Source organism: Phascolarctos cinereus, unplaced genomic scaffold, assembly GCF_003287225.1.
Source record: "Phascolarctos cinereus isolate Bilbo 61053 unplaced genomic scaffold, phaCin_HiC Scaffold_726;HRSCAF=1367, whole genome shotgun sequence".
Taxonomy (NCBI): Eukaryota; Metazoa; Chordata; class Mammalia; order Diprotodontia; family Phascolarctidae; genus Phascolarctos; species Phascolarctos cinereus.
In genome coordinates, this window is record NW_027556098.1 from 341,679,037 (window position 1) to 341,703,367 (window position 24,331).

Genomic DNA, 24,331 nt, shown 5'->3' on the forward strand with positions numbered 1-24,331 from the left:
AAAGACCTTAAAAATAATTCATACGTATTTTATAGTGATTAGGAAATTAGATGATTAATATGCTTGTAGCAAGCAAACTGAGGAAGACTATTTTACGGGAAATTCAGGGAAGAAAACCTCTCCCAACCTAAGACTCTCCCTCTCTGATAAATGGCTTGGCTATGCTATACTTAAAAACAGATTCATTCTGCTAAAATGTCTTTCCTTCCAAAGTTGAGTTTTAGTCTGATATTTAAGTTTCTTTATGGAAATAAAAACTTCCATAAAGAAAGTTAGCTACATAAGCTTACACACACACACACACACACACACACACACACGTATATTGCCTCTTTTTGTATTCCTAAGGCTTACAAAAGTGTCTGGTACATAGTAGATGCTTAATAAATATTTACTGATTGACGGATATATTTCATACATATTATCCCCCCACACACACACATATGTGCATATCTCAGCACAGGATAGTCAGGCCATTTATCAGAAAGGGAGAGTCAGGCTGGGAGAAGCTTTCTTCATTGTTGTTCAGTCATGTTTAGTCTGACTTGGTGACTCTTTTGGGGGTTTTCTTGGCAAAAATATTGGAGTGATTCGTCATTACCTTCTCCAGTGGATTAAGGAAAACAGAGGCTAAGTGACTTGCCCTGGGTCACACAGCTAGTGTCTGAGATTAGATTCGAACTCAGGCCTTCATGACTCCAGCCTCATGCTCCACTGAGTGACCTAGCTGCCTTTTAAGGTTTCTATAAGACAGACTTCCTCAGCTTGATGATTCTCCCAATAATTATCCCATTTTACCGAATAATAGTCACACCCCAGTTTTGTTTTGTTTTGTTTTCAGTCCAAAGATTGGTTCATAACCTTTCATCGCATTGTGGCCAAATGGTATGATTCTGTTCTTCATGCCACTTAAAAGGTAAACAGCAGTGTATTCACCAGTGGCATATGCATTTTTGTCTTGAGCATTGAGAGTCCTAATTCTCAGTCCACGAACATTGTCAGTATTCAATTTTAATATATATTCACGAATATTTCAGGCATCCTAATCTTGCACCAAAGACAGTTTGGTAATAAATTATTTTTAAGTAATACCAGCACAATTAAAAAAAAACACATAATGGTCACACTCCACTTTTTTGCAAAAAAAATTTGGCATAAATTCTGCAACAATTATGTGGTGAATATGGTATTGCTGCTATATACACACACACAGCAGCTAGTTGATACAGTGGATAGAGTGCCAGGTCTAAAGTCAGGAAGACTCACCTTACTGAGTTCAAATCTGGCTTCAGACACTAGCTGGGCAAGTCACTTCACAGCTGTAAAACAAACTGGAGAAGGAAATGACAAACCACTTCAGTATCTTTGCCCAGAAACCCCCAAGTGGGGTCAGGAAGAGTCAGACATGACTGAAACAACTGAACAACATATATGTGTGTGTGTGTGTGTGTTTCCTTGTGCTGTGGCTGGACAGCCCAGGAGCAAAGCTCAGGTTTACAGATACTGAGCCCAGGAGTACCCCCCCAACACACCTCAACCACACCCACTATGCTTCAAAAGCTCAGAGGGAATCTTTCCTGGGGGAATCTGGGGCAGCTTGGAAATCACTATTTCCTTTGGGATCCCCCCCACACACCCCAGGAAGGAAACTGCTAGGAGGCCAATCTGAGCTTTCCCATCAATCTGGGGGACGCTACGTCCGGGGCAAGAAAGCGACGAAGCCTCCAGCGCTGGGCGACCCCAGCAGCAGCTCTAGCCCGCGCGCCTGCGGACTCTGTTTCCCGTTGCCATGGAGACCGAGTTCTGCTGCCTCCCAGTCTCCCTTTGGACGCGCGACCCTCGCCTGGTTCTCCCCCGCCCCCCCAACCTTTCGCCCCAGACGAGAGCGCGCGCGTCTCCCCCTTTCCCCACTACACAAACGTCGGGCTCGCCCCCAGTTCACCTGCTCAGCTTTTCTTCGAGGCGGCTGCGGCAGCGACAGAGGGTCCCCAAGCCTGGCCGCTTAGCTTGCCCCACAGCGCCCCCGTGTGGCTGTGGGGAGGAGTCAAGTGATAGCTTGATAGGGGCTGGGACGAAAGCCAAGGCGTCATCCTGCACGGGAAAGCCGGGCAATAATGAACCTGCTCAGGGAGCAGTCGATCCCCAGTCCCTGTGCTCACCTGCTGCTGGGCTGGCCTTGCACAGCGCCGGTGATATATCTTTTAGGACAAGCTCGACCTGAGAACCCGTCAGGAAAGGTGGTGAATTAGGCAACATTTCTATCCGTCCTCCTCCACTCCCACCCTCAGCACCTCTCAGGTGGACAACAGTGTGGTGAAAAGAGCTCTGGGATCTCGGGTCAGAGAACTTGGGTTCAAATCCATCCTGTTGCTGTGTGACCCCGGGCAAGTTATTCAACCTAGCTAGGCCTCAGTTTCCTCACCTGTAAAACGAAGAAACGAAGGTGCTGGCCTAGACTGCTTCTAAGGTCCAAATCTATAATCCTAAGATCCCCCTCCCAACTTCTTGTAAAAATGTTACACTCAGACCTCATTGTATTTACATTTCAGTAGGGTACTCTTCGAGATCTTAAAACCCCAAAAGAATGACTATTATGGGTGGGATTCTAATCAAGATGACTCACAGGTACTCACCTGTTAAAGAGGCTGGGGAGCCTACTTCATGGAGAGCCATTGATAAATGAGGCGTAATGGAAGTGCCTTGGAGAGATTTGAGGTACCTACAGACGTTCTGTAATTGGTACCTGTTCTGCTGACCTTGTGGAGGACAGCAACCTTTTTGATTGGCTGCAGTTGCAGAATTGGGACTGGCCCTAGCCAGCCTTCACCTCTCTCTCTGTAGATCTCAGCTCTTGGTTTGGCCTTGATGACCTGGCAAGAGGCAATGCCTTAAGGGAAGAGGCTTTGGGCCCTCTCCTTCCAAGACCAAATGTGCCTCCATGAACATAGGCTTTGCCTGCTCAATATTTGTTCTTTAGATTTAGATGAAGGGATTAGAGGCTGTGACCTTGTGAGTTTTGAAAGGTCAGGAATGTGAGCCATCCAGGAATTAATTTTTTTTTTTACATGATGGATTTTACAACCAGCCCAGGATCAACACTCAAGGAGCTACCTTCAGGACTCAGCCCTGCAGTAACTGAGGCGGCAGCAATATCACACACATACGGACATGAACTGTTAGAATCTATCATCCCTCTCACTATACAACTTGCCTGCTCTCCCTTTCCAGTCCCTTGTTTCATTTATGGTGAAATGCTAATATGAATGTGATTTCAATTGTTTTAGCAACATCTTTGTCTTTGGACAAAGATTACACATTTAGATCAAGCACCTTAGGAAAAATGTGAATTAGGCAAACACCTGTACATGGTCAAAAAAAAAATTGTGATTCTTAGCACCTTACCTGAGGCAACTTTGGATTGTGGACTATTTTTTCTAATAGGCTGCTGTAGTATTTACCACTTTGGCATGGAATAGGTAATATATGGTAGCCAAAACACATTTTAAAATTTATCACCATTAGGTAAGTCTAACCAAGGCAAGGAGAACCTACCACTTCCCCTCTAGGATATATTTCACGCAAATTATCCAAACCTGTGTTGAACAAAGGCCAAATATAAGTTCTCTCCATGATCAACCTGATTTTTCATAAACTAACTTTCTCCCTCTCCCTCTCCCTCTCTTTCTCTCCCCAGGTTGCTGGAGTATTTGGATTTTAACATTTTTTTCAATCACCATTAGTTGTTGTAACACAATGTGGGATGGGAATCAATTTTGTTAAGTTGTAGGTAGCTAGCTAATAGTATAAATTATAAGGCTCAATTTTTTTTAAGGCAGTAGTGGGAAATGGGAAACACTTCAATTAAACAATTCTATAAAATTTATGAAGTGATTATTATATACTAAGTGCTATGCTAGAGGGTTTATAAAGACAAATAGGACTCCTTCCAGGCCCTTCAATTTCTAATCTAGCAGGAGAAAGAAGAAAAGATGCACAATAACTATAACACAAATTAGAATGTAAATACATAGGAGAGTTATAAACAAAGTAATCAGAGACAGTAAAGATTATGTTTACCTAGAGGGATTAAAGACAATTCGAGCCAGGAGTTATAAACAAAGGTACAGGCAAGGCTAGATCTTGGGATGGAGGAGGGAGGGAGAAATTGAGAAGAGACTGATTTTGACTTTGCTTTGGAGGTAGGGAATTGCAGGATGAGTTCAGGGTATAGCAAGTGATTAATCCAATTTGAGCAGACCGTCTGACAAAACTAGAAAGGATAGTTTGGAGCCAGATAGTGGACTCTTGAAAGTAGACCTTATTGGGATTTTATTCAGTAGGTAATAGGGAACCACTGAAGGTTCTTGAGTAGTAGAAGAGTGTGATGAGATCTCTGCATTGGAAATACTAATTTGTCAGAAGTTTGTAGGATGAATTAGGAGAGGTCATTGCAATAGTTCAGGCTAGGCAGTGGTAGGAGAAACAGAAAGAAGCAATCAGGTGGAAAAAATTTCAGAATTAGAACTGACAGAAAGCAGCCTAGGATGAATTCAAATCATCAAGCTATGAGGAACTATATCCTGAAGTCCTGAAGGAACAGGAAAATATCATGACTGATCTTTGAAAGATTATAGAGAATGGAAAGGGTGTCACAGAAATGGAAAAGGAAAAAGTGCCCCAGTTCACAAAGAAAGATTATGGTGTCCGTAAATTAGAGGCCAATGAGCTTGATTTCCGAAATCCTGGCAAAATTCTAGGATGTAATAAAATGTAGTGATCACAGAGAGCCAGTATGGCTTCATCAAAGGCAAGTCATGACAAATTCACTTTTTATTTCCTTTTCTCATGTAATTAATTATTAGAACAATGGAATAATGTAATTTTCCCAGATTTTATATATTTCCCCAAAGCATTTGACAGATTGGCTTATTACTTCCCCAGTATTATTGTCAATCTTAACTCTTCCCCTTCCCTATCCCTGCTGGAATATGATGTATTTCTATATTAACCTCTGTGCGTGTTTACTCTTTTACTCAGTTCAGGTAAGAGTGAGGTTCATCTAATGCCTCATCTTTCCATTCCCTCCTTCCGTGTTTGTATACTTTCTCTTGCACATCATTTATGAGAAAGCAAATTCTTCCCTTCTGCACTACTAAATTCCTTTTACTCCCCCTTATTTTTCCCCTCTTAAAACTCTCAGAATAGAATCAATACACCCCCAAGCCATGTTTTTCTTAACTCATTCAGTACCTCTTGAACACATTAAGGTTCTGAAAAGACATTTATTTCTTCTCCTACCAATGGAATATTTGCTCTTTTCAATTGCTCATATAAATTTACCTTTCTAGGTTTCCCTCGACTCCTATGTTTCTATTTCAGAGTTTCTATTCAACTCTGGTCTTCCCACTAGAAACGTCAGAACATCTTCTATTCCATTTAAGGTCCATTTTCTTCCTCTAGGATTATACTTGGCTTTTCAAAGTAAGTTATTTTAGGTGGCATACCTCTCTTTTTTTTTTTTGTCTTTTGGAATATCGTAATCAAAGATCTCTGGTTTTTGGCAGAAGCCGCCTTATCTTGTGTGATCTTAAATATAATTCCCGAGTACTTGAACTGCTTCTTTCTGACCACCTGATGTCTCTCAAAGGCAGCTAGGTGTCACAGTGGATAGAATGCTGGGACTGGAATCAGGAAGACCCGAATTCAAATTCCACCTCAGATACATAACTAGTTGTGTGATACTGAGTGATCACTTAACCTCTGTCTCAGAATAATAACAGAATAGTGTTGTTGTGAGGATCAAATAAGACAATATTTGTAAAATTCTTAGCACAGTGCCTGGCACACAGCAGGCACTTAATAAATGCTTATTCTGGGGGCAGCTAGGTGGTGCAGTGGATAGAGCTCCAGCCTTAGAGTCAAGAGGACCTGAGTTCAAATCCAGCCTCAGACACTTGACACTTACTAGCTACGTGACCCTGGGCAAGTCACTTAACCTCAATGCCTTACCAAAAATAATAATAACAATAAAAATTTTAAAAAATAAATGCTTATTCCCTACCTTCTTTCCCTTGGGGAGCTCACCACTCTTACTACCTTCTGACAGAGAATCTTGCAGGCTATACATGATCTGCCTTTCTTCATGCTAGCACTCACTTTCTGACTGCCTTGGATTCTGGCTGACTTTTTAGTGCAGTTTTACTATAGCTTCCAACTGGATTTCTTCTTTCTCATCTGGTCTGGCTGCAAACCTGAGGGTGGGCGTTGGATGATCCATCACCTGTTCAGGCAGCCATCTTGGTAGGAAGCTAGATGCCCTTAAGAGTTTTTTTTTTTAAATGTTACTGAAATATTTTTAAAATAAACAGCAAAGTGTACACAAAAATGAACGACTCCACAATTATTCTAATGCAAGAAATGGAAACTTTTATTATGAAAAAAGTATGAAAAGGTGACCAAATATTTTCAGAAAAATCATGAAAAATTATAATTTCTCCAAAATAGATTATAAAACAGAGAAACAGGTCCTGGTTACAGGTGAAATGAGAGATTACACTGAAATTGTGTGTACTTTTAAATAGTTTTTAGTATTTAAAAAAACTGAAGGCTATCAGCTACATAGTCTGTCATAGCCTAATTATGTATCTTTAATTCCTAATTATCTCCTACCTGCTTCAGTTTCACCTTAATTCCTTGATCCTCAGCTTAAATACTGTTTTTGCCTAACCAATTCCCTGTCCCCATCTCAGACTTGCTTTGTTCCTACTTATAAGTCCAAGTTTAGTACTATCTGCTTTGCTCTCTGATACCTAGCAACATCCTTTTTCTGTCCTACTCTTCCTCACCGTTCACACCTGACCTCTGATCCGATCGAGAAATTCATCTCACTCTCATCCTCCTATTTCTGTCCCATCCCCACTGGCTCCTTGATGTCATGCACCCTTCACACACAAAAACATAGCACAGTGCTTTGTACTTCAGAATGAATCATGAGATCATTTGACAGAAACATCCCTGCAGAGTGGAAAGAACACTGGAATACTTGCATGGACCGTTTCTTTACCTGTTGTCTTCTCCGTGAGCACGTGAACTCCTTGAAGGCAGGGCTGGTTTTTGCCTTTCTGGGTGAGCCTAGCACTGGCATGTAGTGAGCACCCTTAATAAATCCTTGCTTTCTGACTGACTGACCAACTGACTCGGTGACATTACAGTTCCCACCTCTACCGCTGTGCAATCTTGGCCAAGTCACAACCACTCTGAGCACCAGTCTGAGCCACCTATAAAATAAATGGTCTAGACTAGGTCTCCTCGGTCATTTCCAAGATCTAAAATTCTGTGATTCTGTTGAGACCTTAACATCTTTGTGAATTTATCTTTAAAATTACAACATACAAAACCATAATCATTATTGCGATGATAACCACATGGCTTCTCTATTCTTGTCACATTCCTTGCTCAGCCGTCTTCAATTATTTTCCCATCATCAAATCCCCAGCAAACACCAGGGGAAATACCCACCTGAGGAATTCAAAGCAAACATCTATCTTGTGTCCACCATGTGCCAGGAAATTCAGATGATAAACACAAAGAGTCCTTGCCTTCAAATAGCTTGTCTTCTCCCAAAGGACACTGTAGTCCAAGAACTGTCCAACCGAAAATATTTTGTCTCTGAAGAACTGACAATAACAGCTTGATTTTCCTCTCAAAGATTCATCTGTTCTTATTCTACTTCATTGGTGATACTCATGTCCTATTCTTTTTCTTTTTTTTTTTGGCAAGGCAATCAGGGTCAAGTGACTTGCCCAAGGTCACACAGCTAGTAAGTGTCAAGTATCTGAGGCCACATTTGAACTCAGGTCCTCCTGACTCCAGGACCAGTGCTCTATCCACTGAGCCACCTAGCTATCCTCATGTCCTATTTTTATCACTCATGCCTGACCTCTGATGTGATCTAGAAACTTGGCCCACTCTCATCTTCCTATTGCTGTCCATCCCCACTGGCTCCTTTGTCAATTAATGGAAAAGATCCTATTACGTAAGAACAAATGCACCACTAAAAATACATCCTATGACACTCTCATAAAAATGCTATGGAGTATAAATACGTAACATGTCAAAGTCTTGTTTATTAAGAAGTAGCAACAGTATCAAGACACAGGGCTCTCCCTTACCAAAGTATTTCAGGATTAAAAGTACACTGAATATTGAGAAAAGAAATCTCAAGATGTTTTCCCAGGGTGGCACCACTTCCCTTTCTGACATATAAAGAAAACCATTTACATGATGCTGTTCCAATTAGAAGATTAATACAGAACTAACATCTACTTCAAAAACCCACTGGGGTTCTAGATGTATTTTCTGGTGATATTCATCAAACTCCTCACCTTTAATATTCGCAGCTTTTATCTATTCTGTTGCCAAAGTAAACTTACACAGTGTTGATTACTTAATTTAACAATTCTTCTGAATCTGCTTAAGAAACATTTCTTTTGGAATTATTCATGATCCACACACTTTAATTCAGCTCTCCTCTTCAGTTCAGACACCCAATCTGGGTCATCATCATCTTCTTCAAAATCCCTACATGTGAGAAATGAAAATAAAAAGTCTTCATCACAGGCACTCAAATATTTGTTTGTTTAATACAAGATAACACAACCATTTTAAAAACAAGCTTTATTCTGCTCTCTCCCACCCTTTATTCTCCCCTTTCCTGACTATTAAATAGGTCTTAAGGAGGAGGAGATGATAGAAAAGCTTTACTAAAAGTCCTTTTACTAGTTCTATTATAGTTTTTTATTCCTAAATATTTAGCATGAAAAAAAAATAGTGAGGAATACAAGATTTGAAAAATTAGATACACAGATCCAAATCAACAATGGAATGAAATTCTGTATCTCAGCATTGTTTTATTCCTATAGGACAAAATATCATGCCTGTATTCCACAAGGGTGAAAAATAATATTAAATCCCCATGTTCAATATGAAATTATTGTATAATATTTCTGTTAAAGCAAACACATGCTAACTAAAATTTTCTATATTAATTTGAACATACGTGTCCTCTTCATCTAATCTAGGTTCAAGCCTCTCAGAGTCCAAGATGATATCATGATCTCCATCTACACAATCTGATGTTTCTGCTTCATCAGAAAGAGGTCCTTTCAGAAAATTATCTGAACCTTCAAAAGATTAAAAGAATATCAACTTTTAAAAAAAATTTTTAATTGTTTCATTCATACACATATGTATATATGTAGATGTAGATATATACACACAGATACATCATATATGTGTATATATGATGTATCTGTGTGTATACACACACACACACACACATACACACACACACACACACACACAACTTATATTCCCAACTAGACCATAAGATTCTTGAGGGCAGAAACCATGTCCTTGATTTCTGTCTCCCACATATAGTGCTGGGCATACAGTAGATACGCAAGTAAACACTTAATGGTTGGATGATTAAGGAATGTTATTTCTCCCCCCAAGAACAAATGACTCATATAGGTTTCCATGACCATTTCCAAATACACATCGTTTCTTTAAGTGCTATTTAAACAAGTATCAAAGTGAGAAAAAGGCTGCAAGAATATATCATAACTGCATATGTATCATGCATAACTTAGGATGATTGTTTCTGCTTACTAAGTTCTTTCAACTAAGAATTTTAAAAAGCATTTTAACATGGGGATCTTTGTTTAAATGACAAAAATGATGAAATACAACACAGTTTAATCCCTTTCCTTAAATGATTAATATAAGTATGGGACCAGGAATTGAAACTCAGGCTCTTGACTGCTAGTTCAAGCTTCTGAATAACAAAAAATCCAGCCCAAGAAAAGGCAAATCCTATTACAAATACTACAACAAAGAGTTGCCATGTCATTATCTACTCTAGCATGGAGCTTGATATAGTAACAACCTTGCTTGGAGCCTGTCCAAGGAGGTTTATCTACTGGAAGTAATACAGGAAAAAAAATCCTCCTTAATAGCCTCTCACACATAGAATCAACAATTTACAGAATTTCAGCACTGGGCCTTCAAAGAGCATTTAGTCCCAACCCCTCAATTTTACCTTATAGATGAGGAAACAAGCTAAGTGGTTTCTACATAATCATATAGGTAAATGGTAGAACTGAGGCTAAAACTCAGATCTAACTCTTTATCAAGGGCTAAAATTCTTTCATCTAATCATAATTGGTTGTCATTCCATCTCTCTACCTTAAGGCTTCAAACTCTATACTTCATCCATACCATGGTCTCTAATCCCTCAACCTCTCAATTGGGCCCTCACTGCAGCAAGGCAATCCTCAACAGATTCATATCCAACTCTCTACAGCGGCTCTTCCAAACCTTTTCCTCTCTTCCCAATCCTCTAATGGCTCTCTCTCTCCCCCAACCCTTTGAGCTGAGAACCTTGTCTCATATTTCACTGAAAAAACTGAGGCTATTCGCTGAGAGCTCCCGCTTCTCCCTCTTCCTTATTTCATGTCACTCAGGTGCCCTCTGATAGCTACTATTTCCTCCTTCACCCCTGACACACATCAAGAGATAGCCCTTCCCTTTGCCAAGGTAAATCCCTCGCCATGTACAAGTGATACCGCTCTACTCTGTCTTCTCTGGTGGCTTGTCTCCTCTATCATCTCACTCTCATTCATTTCTAATCTCTTCCTGTCTACTGACTGTTCCTCTATTGCCTTCAAACTATATCTTCCTCACTCTTAAAAAACCAATCACTTGATCCATCTATCCACTTTAGCTATCATTTAACTATCACCCTATATCTCTCCTCCATTTCCCAGCTAAAATCATTAAGAAAGCCATCTATAAATGGTGTCTTCACAATCTTTCCTCTCATTTTATTCTTCCTCTCTGAAGTCTGGCTTCCAACTTCATCTACATCATCTCTGGCACAGAGTTACCAAGAAGAACAGCATTTTGGCAAGGTTCTTGTTTATTATTATAACAACCACCCCACATACACACAAACCCTAATTTTTAAAAAAATCTCCTGAGTTTCTATTTTTGGCTTACTATTTCAAACAGTATTCAATAAAACAAAATTCCAGTAAAATAAAATAAATTGGACTAACCCTTGGAGTTCACCACAGTTTGTTCTGAACTATAAAATATCAATACTAAGGTAATCAAATTTTTATTTGTTAAAATAAGAGGGATCAACATATATCCCTCTTAAAAGGACAGCAAATTTATGATCCAGTTAATCAAATAAGCAAAGGAGTTAATAAAATAAAAGTAAATCTATAACAGATTTTCCTGAAAATCCTATAATTTCTTATTGCATTTTAATTAGAATATGAAAATTATCTCTGAATACTTTCAAATGTTAAAAAAAATTCTAACAGATTTAATTTCTAAGCACTTATGTGAGCATATGAAGAATAGTCATTTGTTACCTGATTTATATATTGTGTAAGTCTGAAATGCCAAGCTAAGGTCAGCATTCTTAAGGATATTCAACAAAGTTTCAGGAGATTCTTTGAGCCACTGCTTCCTGGTATTATTTTCACTGTACTTTATTACAGATCCACCTAGTTAGGGAATGCTCAAAGGATTAGTATGCATTAAAACAATTGCCTGACATGGAACATAAGATTTATCTTTCAAATCATATCTCAAAATTTAAAAAGGCACTGTTTTTACCCTTTTAAAAACTTATTCCATATTCATGAGCCATACTTAAGTTCACACTGACACACTGACATCAGAAAAGCAGGTTACCAAATAATTCTTAGAAAGTTCTATATAAAAATGGTTAATTTTGATTACATTAAATTTAAAAGGTTTTGCATAAATGAAACCAATGCAGTCAAGATTAGAAGGAAATAGAAAACTGGGGGGAGAGGGGGAATTTTATAGGAAATTTCTTGATAAAGGCCTAATTTCTCACATATATAGGGAACTCAATCAAATTTATAAAACTACAAGTCATTCCCCAATTGATAAATGGTCAAAGGATATGAACATGCAGGTTTTCAGAAGAAATAAAAGCTATCAATAGTCACATGAAAAAATGATCTAAAAGCACTATTGATTAGAGAAATGCAAATTAAAACAACTCTGAGGTCCCATTTCACATCTATCAGATTGGTTAATATGGTAGAAAAGGAAAATGACAAATGTCGGAAGGGAAAATTAGGATACTAATGCACTACTGGTGGACTTGTGAACTGATCCAACCATTCTGGAGAGCTATTTGGAACTATGCTGAAAAGGCTTTAAACTGCGCATACACTTTGATCAGCAATACCACTACTAAGTCTGTACCCCCAAAGAGATTTTCAAAAAGGGAAAAGGGCCTATATGTACAAAAATATTTACAGCAGCTCTTTTTGTGGGGGCAAGGAAGTGAAATTGAGGGGATGTCCATCAACTGGGGAATGGCTGGACAAATTATGGTATACGATTGTGATGGAATCCTACTGTGCTGTAGGAAATGAAGAGCAAGATGCTTTCAAAAAAACCTGGAGAGACTTACATAAACTGATACAGAGTGAAGTGAGCAGAACCAGAAGAACAGTGTACACAGTAACAGCAACACTGTAAAATGATAAACTGTGAATGACTTAGCTATTTTCAACAACACAATGATCTAAGACAATTCAGAAGGACTCATGATGAAAAGAACTGATGGAGTCTGAATGTAGATCAAAGCATACATTTTTACTTTCTTGGGGTTTATTTTGGTCTGTGTTTTCTTTCACAATATGACTAATATGCAAATATGTTTTGCACAACTGTATGTATACAACCTTTATCAAATTGCTTGCCATCTCAGGGAAGGTGGAGAGAAGGAAGGGAGAGAATTTAAAACTCAAAAATGAATATAAAATAACTTTTACATGCAATTGGAAAAATATTTTTAAAAAAATAAAAAAGAAGAGTTCTACATAATGAAATTAATTACATTCAATCTTATCTTTACATACCTCTATCCTCCTCTGACGTTAAACTGGAGGAAAGTATAGACGCTTTTTCCAAGGCATTTACAGCTGTATTGCATATGTTCTTCTCCCACTGTCTCCTCTGAGGGCTTGGCAAGTTCCCTTTCCTCAAATGGACTGATTTGTTTTCTTATTTATGGGATAAAAAGGAGAATATTAATATTATATTTATATATCTAGTTAACTAATATAGCACAACAAAAATGCATCATTCCCTCAAATAAAAAGTAGAGCAAGATTTTTTGACCTCTCAAGGCTAAAGAAAGTAAGAAATAAGGTACTTATTAAAGTGTTTCATATATTTTTACAGTATACATATGTATCAGTACAGTTTGATTAATGTTATGCAACCTCAGAATTTAAGCTCAAAGAAAGTTTATCCAATAATTATTCTATGTTGTTCTTGACCAAATGTGGACAGTCAATAAATAATATAGAAAAAAAATATCAGAAGATGTGAAGCAGTTTGGAAAATCATCATTATTCTGAAGTTATGTGAAAGTATCGACATTTTATATTTGAAACAAATATAGAAAAGCTTATATTGTTTGCTCCAAGTCATATGGATTACAAAATAATCAAAGACATCTAATTTAGACTGATTAGTTTTAACTTGGGAACACTCATCTTCTAAAATATAAATTAAAACTACATGAATGTACATATGTGTGTATGCATATATACAAATATAATACATAATGTGTCTGCATACAGATCGTATATTTATATAAAATAATTAATATAAAATATATTTAACATATACTATGAATATACACACATATATGTAGATATATAAAAAAACCACTGACTATTGGAAAGACATGCAAAAGTCTGCTTGCCTGGTTGTCCTGGAAACATATATGTGGGCATTTCCTCTCTATTTCCCCCTTCCCTCCCCTAAGGAGAATGACTATAGTAACTATAGAATTAGAGCATTAGAATTTTTAATATTTACCTTTTTCCTCTTTGCTTATTCGTTTCAGTGCATTTTCAGCCAAATTTTTATTAATGTGCTCTAAGTCAGCATGACTGCACTTTTTACCTTCTTCTTCCCCTTGCTTTAAAAAAAATAAAAAACACGGTTGTCACAAAAAAACATAAACAAAGAGAATCACGAGTTAGGAAGCACCTTGAGGGGACAGCTAGGTGGCTCAGTGAACAGAGGATTGGCCCTGGAGTCAGGAGGACCTGAGTTCAAATTCGGCCTCATACACATAACACTTACTAGCTGTGTGACCCTCAGCAAGTCACTTAACCCCATTGCCTAGCACCCCCCCAAAAAAAAAAGATAAGGAGAAACCTTGGGAATCCACTTGGTCAAGCCTGACCTAAAGTATAGATCCATGTACTTGAAGATATATAGGGATGAGGAACTCATTGTCTTGTAACCCAGCCCATTCTATCTTTTAATAGATCAAACTGCGAACAAGTTTTTATATCAAGTCAAAATCTACTCCCATGTAATTTCTGCCCTCTGAGAACAAGCCATAGGTCTAACCTTTCTTCTACATTTTAATATTTAAATATATTTGACAACTATCATGATCCACCCCAAGTCTTCCCTTTTCTAAGCAAATAAGCTCAAGTCCCCTCATCCAATTTTGACACATTAAGTACTTCATCATTCTGATCGTGTTCGAGATTGTCAATGTTGGTCCTAGAATCCAACATGAACACAGTATTCCAGAGAGAGGTGGTACTGTGACCTTCCTGACCAACCAAGCTGAGAAGAGCAGACCCAGCTCTCTTGGACTTTCTCTACAGCATCCCAGAATGCCCTCCCGGACTTTAATAACTACAATGACAGCTTCTCCCTCTGACTGGTTGGTTCCTTCCAAAACCTCCATTTTAAGAAGGAGGTCCAAGCCAGCCATGTCTTCATTCCCCTCCAGCCTGCCCTCCCGACTCCACTTTTCTGCCATGTCTCCCATGCCAGGTACTTTCATCTCTTCACCTTCTCTTTCCCTTCCCTCATCAATGCTTTTCAAATTCCTTTTGTGTGCTATCTTCTCCCATTAGAATGTAAGCTCCTTGAGGGTAGAGACAGTCTTTCTGTTTACATTTGTATTCCCAGCATTTAGTAAGGTTCCTGGTACATAGTAAGCAGTGACTGAACAAAAATCAATAAACATTTATTAAATGCATACTATGTGTCAGGTACTACATTAGGTTTGAGAAAAACAAAGATGAAATTGAAATAGTCCGTGCCTTCATGGAGCTTACATTCTATTAGGAGAGATATCATGTACATATGTAATTATATGCAAAAGAAATGCAATATGATTGGGAGGGGGCAACAGCAGGTGGGCAGTTCTGAAAGTCTTTCTGTAGAAGGCGTCTGAAGTGAGTTTTAAAGGAAATACATTTCAAGAAGCCATATAAAGCCAGGGAATTTACTGAGCAGGTCAGATCTGTGAAGGGCAGGACAGAATCCAATGGAACCCTCGATGTCCTTGTTACAAACAGTGAACTTATGCTGAGAGAAAGTTTATACAGAGTGAAGGACTTGGAAGTCCAAAAGATCTGGGTTCATATTCTGACTCAGAATCTTACTAGCTGGGAAAGTGACCCTCAGCACGTTGATCACCCTATTTGGGCTTCAGTTTCTTAATCTGTAAAATGAGACGAAACAGCCTCTGAGGTCTCTTACAGCTCTAAAATCTATGATGCTATGTTAATGTACTCTCTGTCCCTAGTTTGGCTTAGAACTCTCTAATGGGAAAATTCTTGATTAAAAAAAAAGGAAAAAGAGAAAATCATAAATGATAAAATAAATTCAATTACATCAAGCTGAACAGTTTTTGCAAGAGCAACCTCAATGCATATAGGCTAAGGAATGCTCTCCCTGCTGCTTCTCTCTCTCTTACATAACACCAACTGCCCTTACCCTCTTTTTCCAGTCACCATCCCAGCTGCCCTCAGGTCTTTCCCCTGACCCAAGCCCCAGTCCCTAGGGTAGTTAGCAAATGAGAACAGAGGGCTCTTCTTAGATTCCACTCAGGCTCTCAGCACATGAATGAAATGCTTTTTTCCACGGGGCTAGGCCTGCTGTCAACACTGGAGATTTGAGACAATAAAGGCTAAAATAGGAAACTGGGATCAGATCAGGGAAACCCTAACATGCTGGGCTTGGGAGTTTATTCAGCAGACAATGGAGAATCACCGTTGGTTTTTTAGCCAAGGAATATCTGCTTAAAGTATTCTTTGGAAAGGAAAACCTAGCACTGGTACATGGGGTAGATTGGAAGGCAGGGAGTCCAGAGTCAGATCAAGCACCTGCTCATGTGTATTTCTTTTATGAGTTTAAATCTCATCAGGATAGCTAGGTGATGCAATGGATAGCCCAGGAGGATCGGAGTTCAAATACAGCCTTGGATACTGGATACTAACCGTGCGACCCTGGGCAAGTCTACTTAACCCTGACTGCCTGGGGAAGAGGGGTGGAATCCCATCTACCTCAATGTAATAAGTTGCTTGAGGGGACATCGTTTTTCTTTTATTGTGTCTAGCACAAGCCTGGGTAGAGAGTTGTTGTTGTTCAGTCATTTTCAGTCGTGTCTGACTCTTCATGACCCCATTTGGGGTTTTCTTGGCAAAAATATTGGAATGTTTGCCATTTCCTTCTCCAGTTCATTTTATGGATGGGAAAACTATAAAAGGGTTAAATGACTCACCCAGGGTCACACAGCTAATCCAGATTTGAACTCAGAAAGATGAGTCTTTCTGATTCTAGGCCCGGCACTCTATCCACTGTGCCACCTAGGTGCCCTGGGTAGAGGGTAAGTAGGTATTCAATAAACACTTGCTATATTGGATTTTAAGGTACTTACCTCAGTAACTGCCTCATTTCCTGAGATTATATTTGTTCTGGCAGGGCCTGAGGGAGAAAAAAAAAAGAAAACATATATTTAAGTATTACTACTTCATTACTACTTATAAGGTTTTATGAGGAAGTTAAAACATTAGTTGGAACCAGTGGTACAAAGCTTTAACCACCCTAAGAGCAGCTCTCAGTTTTTACACCTTTCTACTAAGGAGATGGTCAGTTACAAATCTGATCATTATGGTGTTAAAGTGAGTATTCTGTTTGTGGAAAAACCAGTAAGAGCAAAAAGAATGCCAAGACAGACCTTTAACACAGATGTCCCCAGATGCCTGTCTTTTCTCTGCTAGATTATATTCCTTGCATCGAATGGGTTATCAAGGTCCATATGTGTGTCTAATTCGCCTAGAAAATGCATTAGCTATTAGCTGCACTCTTTCAATCACTGTATATTACTTTTGTTTCTCATGGGAAATAGCTTCTCCAGATTGTCTTGAAACATCCACAGACTGTCTCTCTGTGGTCCCAGGTGTGGACCCTCCTCTACTGCAACAAGTCCTTAACAATGCCTACAGCTAACTGTAATGACCAATCTTGACCAGGAAATGAACCTCCCTCCTTTTAGCTGGAGAAATGAGGAACTTCAGGTGCGGAATGCAGTCAAATAGGTCACTATGTTGTTGATTCTGCTTAATTGGTTTTCTCTGTTCCAAAGGAAAATTACACTGACTGGGGGCATGACATATGCAGAAATGACTAAGATGCAAAAACAAAAGACATCGATAGGGTTTTTTAAAAAAAATCAAGCCCTGAATAAGAGCAAACACTGAAATAATTCTAGAGAAACAAAACTAACTCTTGACCTCTAAAGGGGTAAAAGGGCAGAATTTTAATACTGGAAGGTATTTAAGCCCTACAAAAGCTGTATAAAAGCATGACTTTAAAATAACTTTTAAATTAAAATGTATTTTTTCAAGCCAGTCTTTGGGTCAAAAGATCTGGGTTCAAGTCTTGCCTCTGAAGCATACTGACTATGTGACCCTGGACAAGTCACTTAAATGTCTCATTTGTCCAGACAACTCTTTAATTAAGACTATAGGTTGTAGAGAGTACGCTGAACTACATGGGTAGATGGAGGTGTTCCTCATACTAATGAAATCAAGTCCAAGTAACCCCTCCAAAAAAAAAAAAGGAATTTTCAAAATTTAATTCATCTCTACCTCTCAGAATTCTTGCTTTCCTTTAAGGCGCAACTCAAATAAGTCTTCCATGAAACTCCCCCTGATTCCCTACTACCTCCCTAATTAATGCTCTTTTTCTCCTTGATTTTCCCTGCATTATATTTCTTTATGTACACGTTGCACCCCTACTCCTACAAAATGAATATAACCTTCTAGAGAGCCAGGACTATTTTGTTTTTGTTATTGTATACATAGTACCTACCACACAGTGCCTCGTGCGTAGTAGGTGCTTAATAAATATGTCACATTTAATTTTTTGTAACTTCATAGATGATTGAATTTTGATGTCAAAATGTATACTTTGATGGATCTGTAATCTCATCCATGTGGGCACTCCCTCTACCATGCATACTGCATCCTAACTATACCTTCCTACCCTGTACCTCTGAAGGCAGGTGGGTAGCTGGGTGGATGGAGAACTGCGTTGGCAGTCACAAAGACCTGAGTTCAAATCTGGATTCAGATGTTCCTTAATTGTATGATCCTGAGCAAGTCACTTAACTGATATCTGCCTCAGCGTCCTAACTGCAAAATGGTGATCATAATAGCACCTACCTTACAAGACTGTTGTGGGGATCAAATAAGATAGCTGTAAAACGTTTTGCTTAGGAAATGTTTATTTCCTTCTCCCCTTCCTTTTCCTTCCCCTTGTACATTTCCTGTCCATATTCTTCACAAATCTTCCTTTGAAGATCTACTTAGCTCTACAGATAGCTCTTCCAGCAGGTCACAGTTTCCATGCCTCACTCAAACTGTCCTTCTGGTATCTCTTGTTCTCACCCATGAGCAGCACATTCTTTTCTGGGCATACATTTAGTTCCCTGTATGCCAAATCTTGCATGCAAGTTAGCAATGGTAATACCCTACTTCTGTGCAGCATGCATCTTACTCTACTGTCCTTGCAATCATCCTCAGTCTTGAGCCTTTGGACAGCACAGTATTTCACGATTTACATGGAAAGGCAATGTATATAATAACAATAACTAGCATTTATAGAGTGCCTACTGTGTGCCAGGTACTGTAATGAGCACTTTATAAATATTATCCATTTGATCCTCACAACAACCCTGGGAGGTAGGGGCTGTCATTAGTGTAATGGGAGTGTTGGACCTAAAAGTCCAGAAAAACCTGGGTTCATAACCTGCCTACCTACATTTCCTAGATGTGGGACCATAGGTAAGTCATTTAACCTCTGTGAAACGCAGTTTTCTCACCAGCAAAATGGGTGAATAATACTGCCCATAGCACCTCAGCCTCAAGGGATTAAAGAGATAAATAAAGTTTATAAAGAACTTTATAAACCTTGAAACACTACATCTGAGTCAGTTATCATTATTATTCCAACATATATAGTATCACTGGAAGAATGCAGATGTTTCAATAATGGGTTTCTGTGTCATCAATAACTAGCGAGCAATTATGAAGCACCGACTCTGTGCTAGGCACTGTGTTTAGTGCTGGGGAGACAAAGAAAAGTAAAAACAATCCCCGCCCTCATGGAGCTCACATCTTAATGGCAGAGACAACCTATATAGATCAGAACATATGAGATAAATATGGAGTCGATGTAAGAGAACCTTGACATGATTGGCACTAGCAGCTGAGGGGATGGGAAAAGGCATTCTGGAGGAGGAGGGAACTACTTAAAGAAAGCCTGGGATTCTGAGGCCAAGGCTGGGAAGTGGGACAAAGCATTTCAGGCAAGGCAAAGACGCAGAACGAGACACAGAGTCTTGTGCAAGGAACAGCAAGGAGGCTGGCGTGGCTGGATCACTGAGTGCGGGGAGGGAGAGCAGGAGGATGTATAAAGACTGCAAAGGAAGGCTGATGTCAGGTTGTAAAGAGCCTGACCCACCAAACAAAGGATTTTCTAATTCATTCTCGAGTGATATGGTCAGACCTACCCTTTAGGAAAAATGGCTCGTTGGGATACAAAAACACAAAGTGGACTCTGTCCTGTGCCCAAAACTGAGACACTGCAAATCAATGCTGTGGCATTTAATAAAGCAAACAGAAGACATTACCACATCCCTATATCATTTTCACTCAGTGTTAACTCTCTGATGCTTGGTTTTGGTGTGGGAGACCTAGGACAATGAGGGGTCAATGAAAAGGGACAGAGAAATCCAGAAATGACAACATTCAGAAAAGCTATGGGATGAGATTTTAGAATCATAAGGCTGCTTAAATATCACCTAAGAGATTATCTAGCAGGGGCAGTTGGATATAGCACTAGGTCTGGAGTCAGGAGGGACCTGAATTCAAATTTGTCCTCAGACACTTACTAGCTGCATGACCCTGGGCAAGTTATTTAACCCTGATTGCCCCCTTAAAGGAAAAAGAGATTATCTAGCCCAATTTGAACCTTGCCTGAAAACAGGCTATGAAACCTTTGTAGACATATAATTTCATACCAATACTGTATATACGTGGCCTTTGGGAAAAACTTTACATAAGAACATTGCTTTCTACAAGGCCCTCGATTTAATAGGCTATACTTTAATTTGCTAAATAAAAATCACTACTAAAGTTATCAAACATAAATTCTGTGGTTCCTGAATGAGCTGAATGTTTACATCAGGCTCATAAATAAAAATAGCTTGAAGTGAAAAAACCAGCCAAAGAAAGAAACACACCCAAACCTCAAATCCATTTTGATTTACAGTATCTGATAATTATTTCACATTAACTTAAAATATGTTTTTCTCCTTGTAACATATGTAGGAATTTTTTTTAACAAAAGTTAGACTTTTAAGCTTCTGTTGTTCAGTCTTGTCCAATTCTTCATTACCTCAACTGGGGTTTTCTTGGCAAAGATATTAGTGTGGCTTGCCATTTCCTTCTCATGTTAACAGATGAGGAAAATGAGGCAAACAAGGGTAAGATCTTGTGCCCAAGATCACACAGCTAGTAAGGGTCTGAGGCCAAATTTGAACTCAGACCTCTTGATTCCAGACCTAGCACTCTATCTACTGTGCCACCTAGCTGCCTCTCTCTTACCAACAGTTAAATTAACATTTATAGGCAATCCTTAATATCCCTTGTATCCTTCTCCACCATTCAGTCATCATAAGCCCATGTAAGGGGGCTGCATTAGGTGAAGGGTATTTTGTAGGAGAGAGGAACCACTCCATCAAGGTCATTTTTGGGAAACCATAAGAATAAATTCCAAAACCATTACCCATTTTTGTTGGTGTATCATTCCTGGACTTCCTGGTTTCCTCTATTATTTGCTCACCATACTCTTTGATTACCTGTAAATTGAAATAGAATATTAGAAAATGTGCTGTAAGTAACCTACCTGCTCCTTAGATGCCATCATAGTGATGTCCATTTGCCAATTATCTATATGAGTGCCTGAAGTCGAAAAAGCCTAAATGTCAATTTGTCACATTTTTAAAAAATCAACTCATGGTCCAACTAAACATATCTTACCTCTGGAGACAAGCACTTCCGGATAAGCTTTGCTAAAGAGCCTCTAGAGAGAATTGTAGTAGCTGAAGGACGACTGGTAGGATCTCTCTTAAACATTTGCTTTATCAGATAGTGAAGCTCATAAGAGTAACAAGATGGGAGGGGATTGTAGGAGCCTTTGCATATCTTGAGGATAAGATTTTTCCAACTATTGGCCTGAAACTAAAATATTAAAATGAACTTTATTTTTTTAATATTTTATTTTTTCCCAATTACATGTAAAGACAATTTTTAACATTCCTTATTTTAAAATTTTGAGTTTCAAATTTTCTCCCTCCTCTCACCTCCCCCCTCCCTAAGATGGCAAGCAATTTGATATAGGCTATACATGTGCAATCAGGCAAAACATGTTTTCATATTAGTCATGTTGTGAAAGAAGACACAGCTCAAAAGGTAAAAAAGAAACACAACAAAATAAAGACAGCGAAAAATAGTATGCTTTGAACAGCATTCAGACTCTGGATGTGAATAGCATAAAATGAACTTTAAAAGAAGACAAAGGAAGTTAAAAAAAAAAGAAACATAAATGGATAAACAAGTAAAGGCTGAACCCTATCTTGGCTATTTCTATTTAACAACTTAGAAGACATTCCTGCTGACCCCATCTGCTCATCTGCAAGAAGTTCCAAAATAGACATCATTCTAACACCTGATGACTAGTTCCAAGTGGCTCAATAGAAAAGGATATGTAAGAATGCTTGAAAAAACAAACAAACCCTAAGCTTTGGCTCTCTCTGCATACTCTCCAGATAGTCCAAACATCAGTATCTATTTCCCACTTTTTTCTTACAGTCTTTAGTCAAAAAAATAGAGCTAATGAGCCCAGTCATGCATTTATTATTTCAATAAATAACAAATTTCAATAAATTTTCAAATTTCAAAAATTTAATAAAATTTCAATAAAAACAGAAAATATCAATAAATAACAAAAAATATTCTATATGTTACATACTAAATATGTTAGGTACCCTAGGCTAGACATTTTGTTCCCTCTTCCTATTCTAGGGACTATCTGAGAACATTGTTTCCCAAAGGTATTGAAATGAACTATTTATTTCGCAAAGCAAATCACAAGCATTTTTATTGCCAAATACTTTTTACCCTCCATGACATTTTGAACCTATGTGTAATTGGCTAATTTTTCTAAGCCTCAGTTTTTTTATCTGTAAAATGGGGGCTGAAGGGAGGATGGGACAGAGGGCCACTTAGGTCCCTGCTGGCTCTAAGTGTTATGATTCTATAAACCACTTCACAGAAGGTTAATAATGACTTTTCAAGACCATGTCCTCCAAAATAATGAGACTGCATAAGTTTCACTTACAGCCTATCCCATTTTTCCTTTATTCTTTTTTATAATGTGTATGTGCATGTATCTATACAAATACATACATTACACACATATATACGTACATACATAAATATATGTACATGCATATATACACATATACACACACATGTATATATACATGTATACACATACATACACGCACATATATATATATATTACACACACACACACACACACACACACACACACACACACACACACACACACACACACACACATATATATGATGGTATGATACTTTTCAGGTTTTTAAATCACTATTCCGGGAAAGTTAAATCTTAACTGGTGTGTGTTGTGGAATTTTACCAAGAAATGGAGAATAAGATATGCAACTTAATATTTTAGAATAGAAGTAAAGTTTAAGCCTATTCTTATTTAATGACGTAAGAACAGGGGTGAACATCTTGACAATCAACCTATGTAAAGTTTTTTAAAATTTTCCTTAGAAATAGAAAAAGCCTTAAAGAGATAAGAATAGTTAAGGCTTTTTCTTTTTTCTCTATAATCTGATATGAGCATGAAACAAAAGGGGAAAATGTGTACCCAACAAATATAAAATAAGAAAAAAATCTGGCTGAGCTAGGAGAGAACAGACTTGCTTTGATTCTGAAGCTTATGCTAATCAGTTGCTGGATGTGAATTTCTATGATCTCCAAAGGATCAAAAATGACTTGAGAAAATAAAGACAATATATCACAGATTTCTAATTCTTATTCACTACATCACAGTTCTTGATACATGTTCTCTCTTTTAAAAAGTGATCACTCATGCTTTTGATAGATTTTTGAAATCATTTAAAAACTAAGTTTGAGAGACCAAGGATATTCATCAAAAATCTGCTGCTAAAATCAAACATATCCTGGGTATTTTACCCTGGGATGATGTTACTAACTCATCATTACAAAAACACATATGTAACAGTGATCAGCTTTTCTTCAGAATCACTCACACCAATGTTTCAAACTCCTGCATATTTGTGAGACAGTGTTTTAGGGTTCAATTAGCAGCAATCAAACATTAATTTTCCTGTACACAAACTTAATGAGCTTTATAGGCATTAATCCTCCTTCTAGGATACTCTATTCCTACCACCACCCCACCACTATTCCACTGCCTGTCCAATTCTTAGCCATCCTTCACGACTCTGCACAAATACCTTCACCCCCATGAAGTGTTGCCTTCTCAAAGCATTTTCTCCCTCCTATATACTAATATGCCACTTGTTATCTTCACCATTACTCTTCAACATTTATTATGGTTAAGTATGTACAGCTGTAGCATTCTTGCTAGATTGTAAACTCCCTGAAAATAAGGATCATGTGTCTTCAGTGACCTCCACAGTATCGAACACAGTACCTGGCACATAGGATGCATTTGCTAAATATTTGTCGAAGTAATAAATGAATGACCCACCATTATTAGCACTAAGATCTAACCCAATGGTTCTCAAACTGTG

General features: G+C 38.3%; 1 protein-coding gene across 4 annotated transcripts in view; it reads right to left on the reverse strand.

The window, feature by feature from the left end:
* Nucleotides 1-8,098: 8,098 nt before the first annotated feature.
* NEK3 (NIMA related kinase 3) overlaps nt 8,099-24,331 on the reverse strand; it is a 34,095-nt gene continuing 17,862 nt past the window's right edge. For all 4 annotated transcript variants that reach the window (XM_020970000.2, XM_020970001.2, XM_020969998.2 and 1 more), the window contains exons 10-17: nt 21,489-21,689; nt 21,235-21,307; nt 16,820-16,866; nt 13,945-14,047; nt 12,975-13,118; nt 11,442-11,576; nt 9,059-9,182; nt 8,099-8,580 (exon numbers count right to left, since the gene is read on the reverse strand). In XM_020970000.2, coding sequence (XP_020825659.1) covers nt 8,496-8,580; nt 9,059-9,182; nt 11,442-11,576; nt 12,975-13,118; nt 13,945-14,047; nt 16,820-16,866; nt 21,235-21,307; nt 21,489-21,689 — 912 coding nt within the window. In that variant the 3' untranslated portion in view covers nt 8,099-8,495. The remainder of the gene's footprint in view (nt 8,581-9,058; nt 9,183-11,441; nt 11,577-12,974; nt 13,119-13,944; nt 14,048-16,819; nt 16,867-21,234; nt 21,308-21,488; nt 21,690-24,331) is intronic.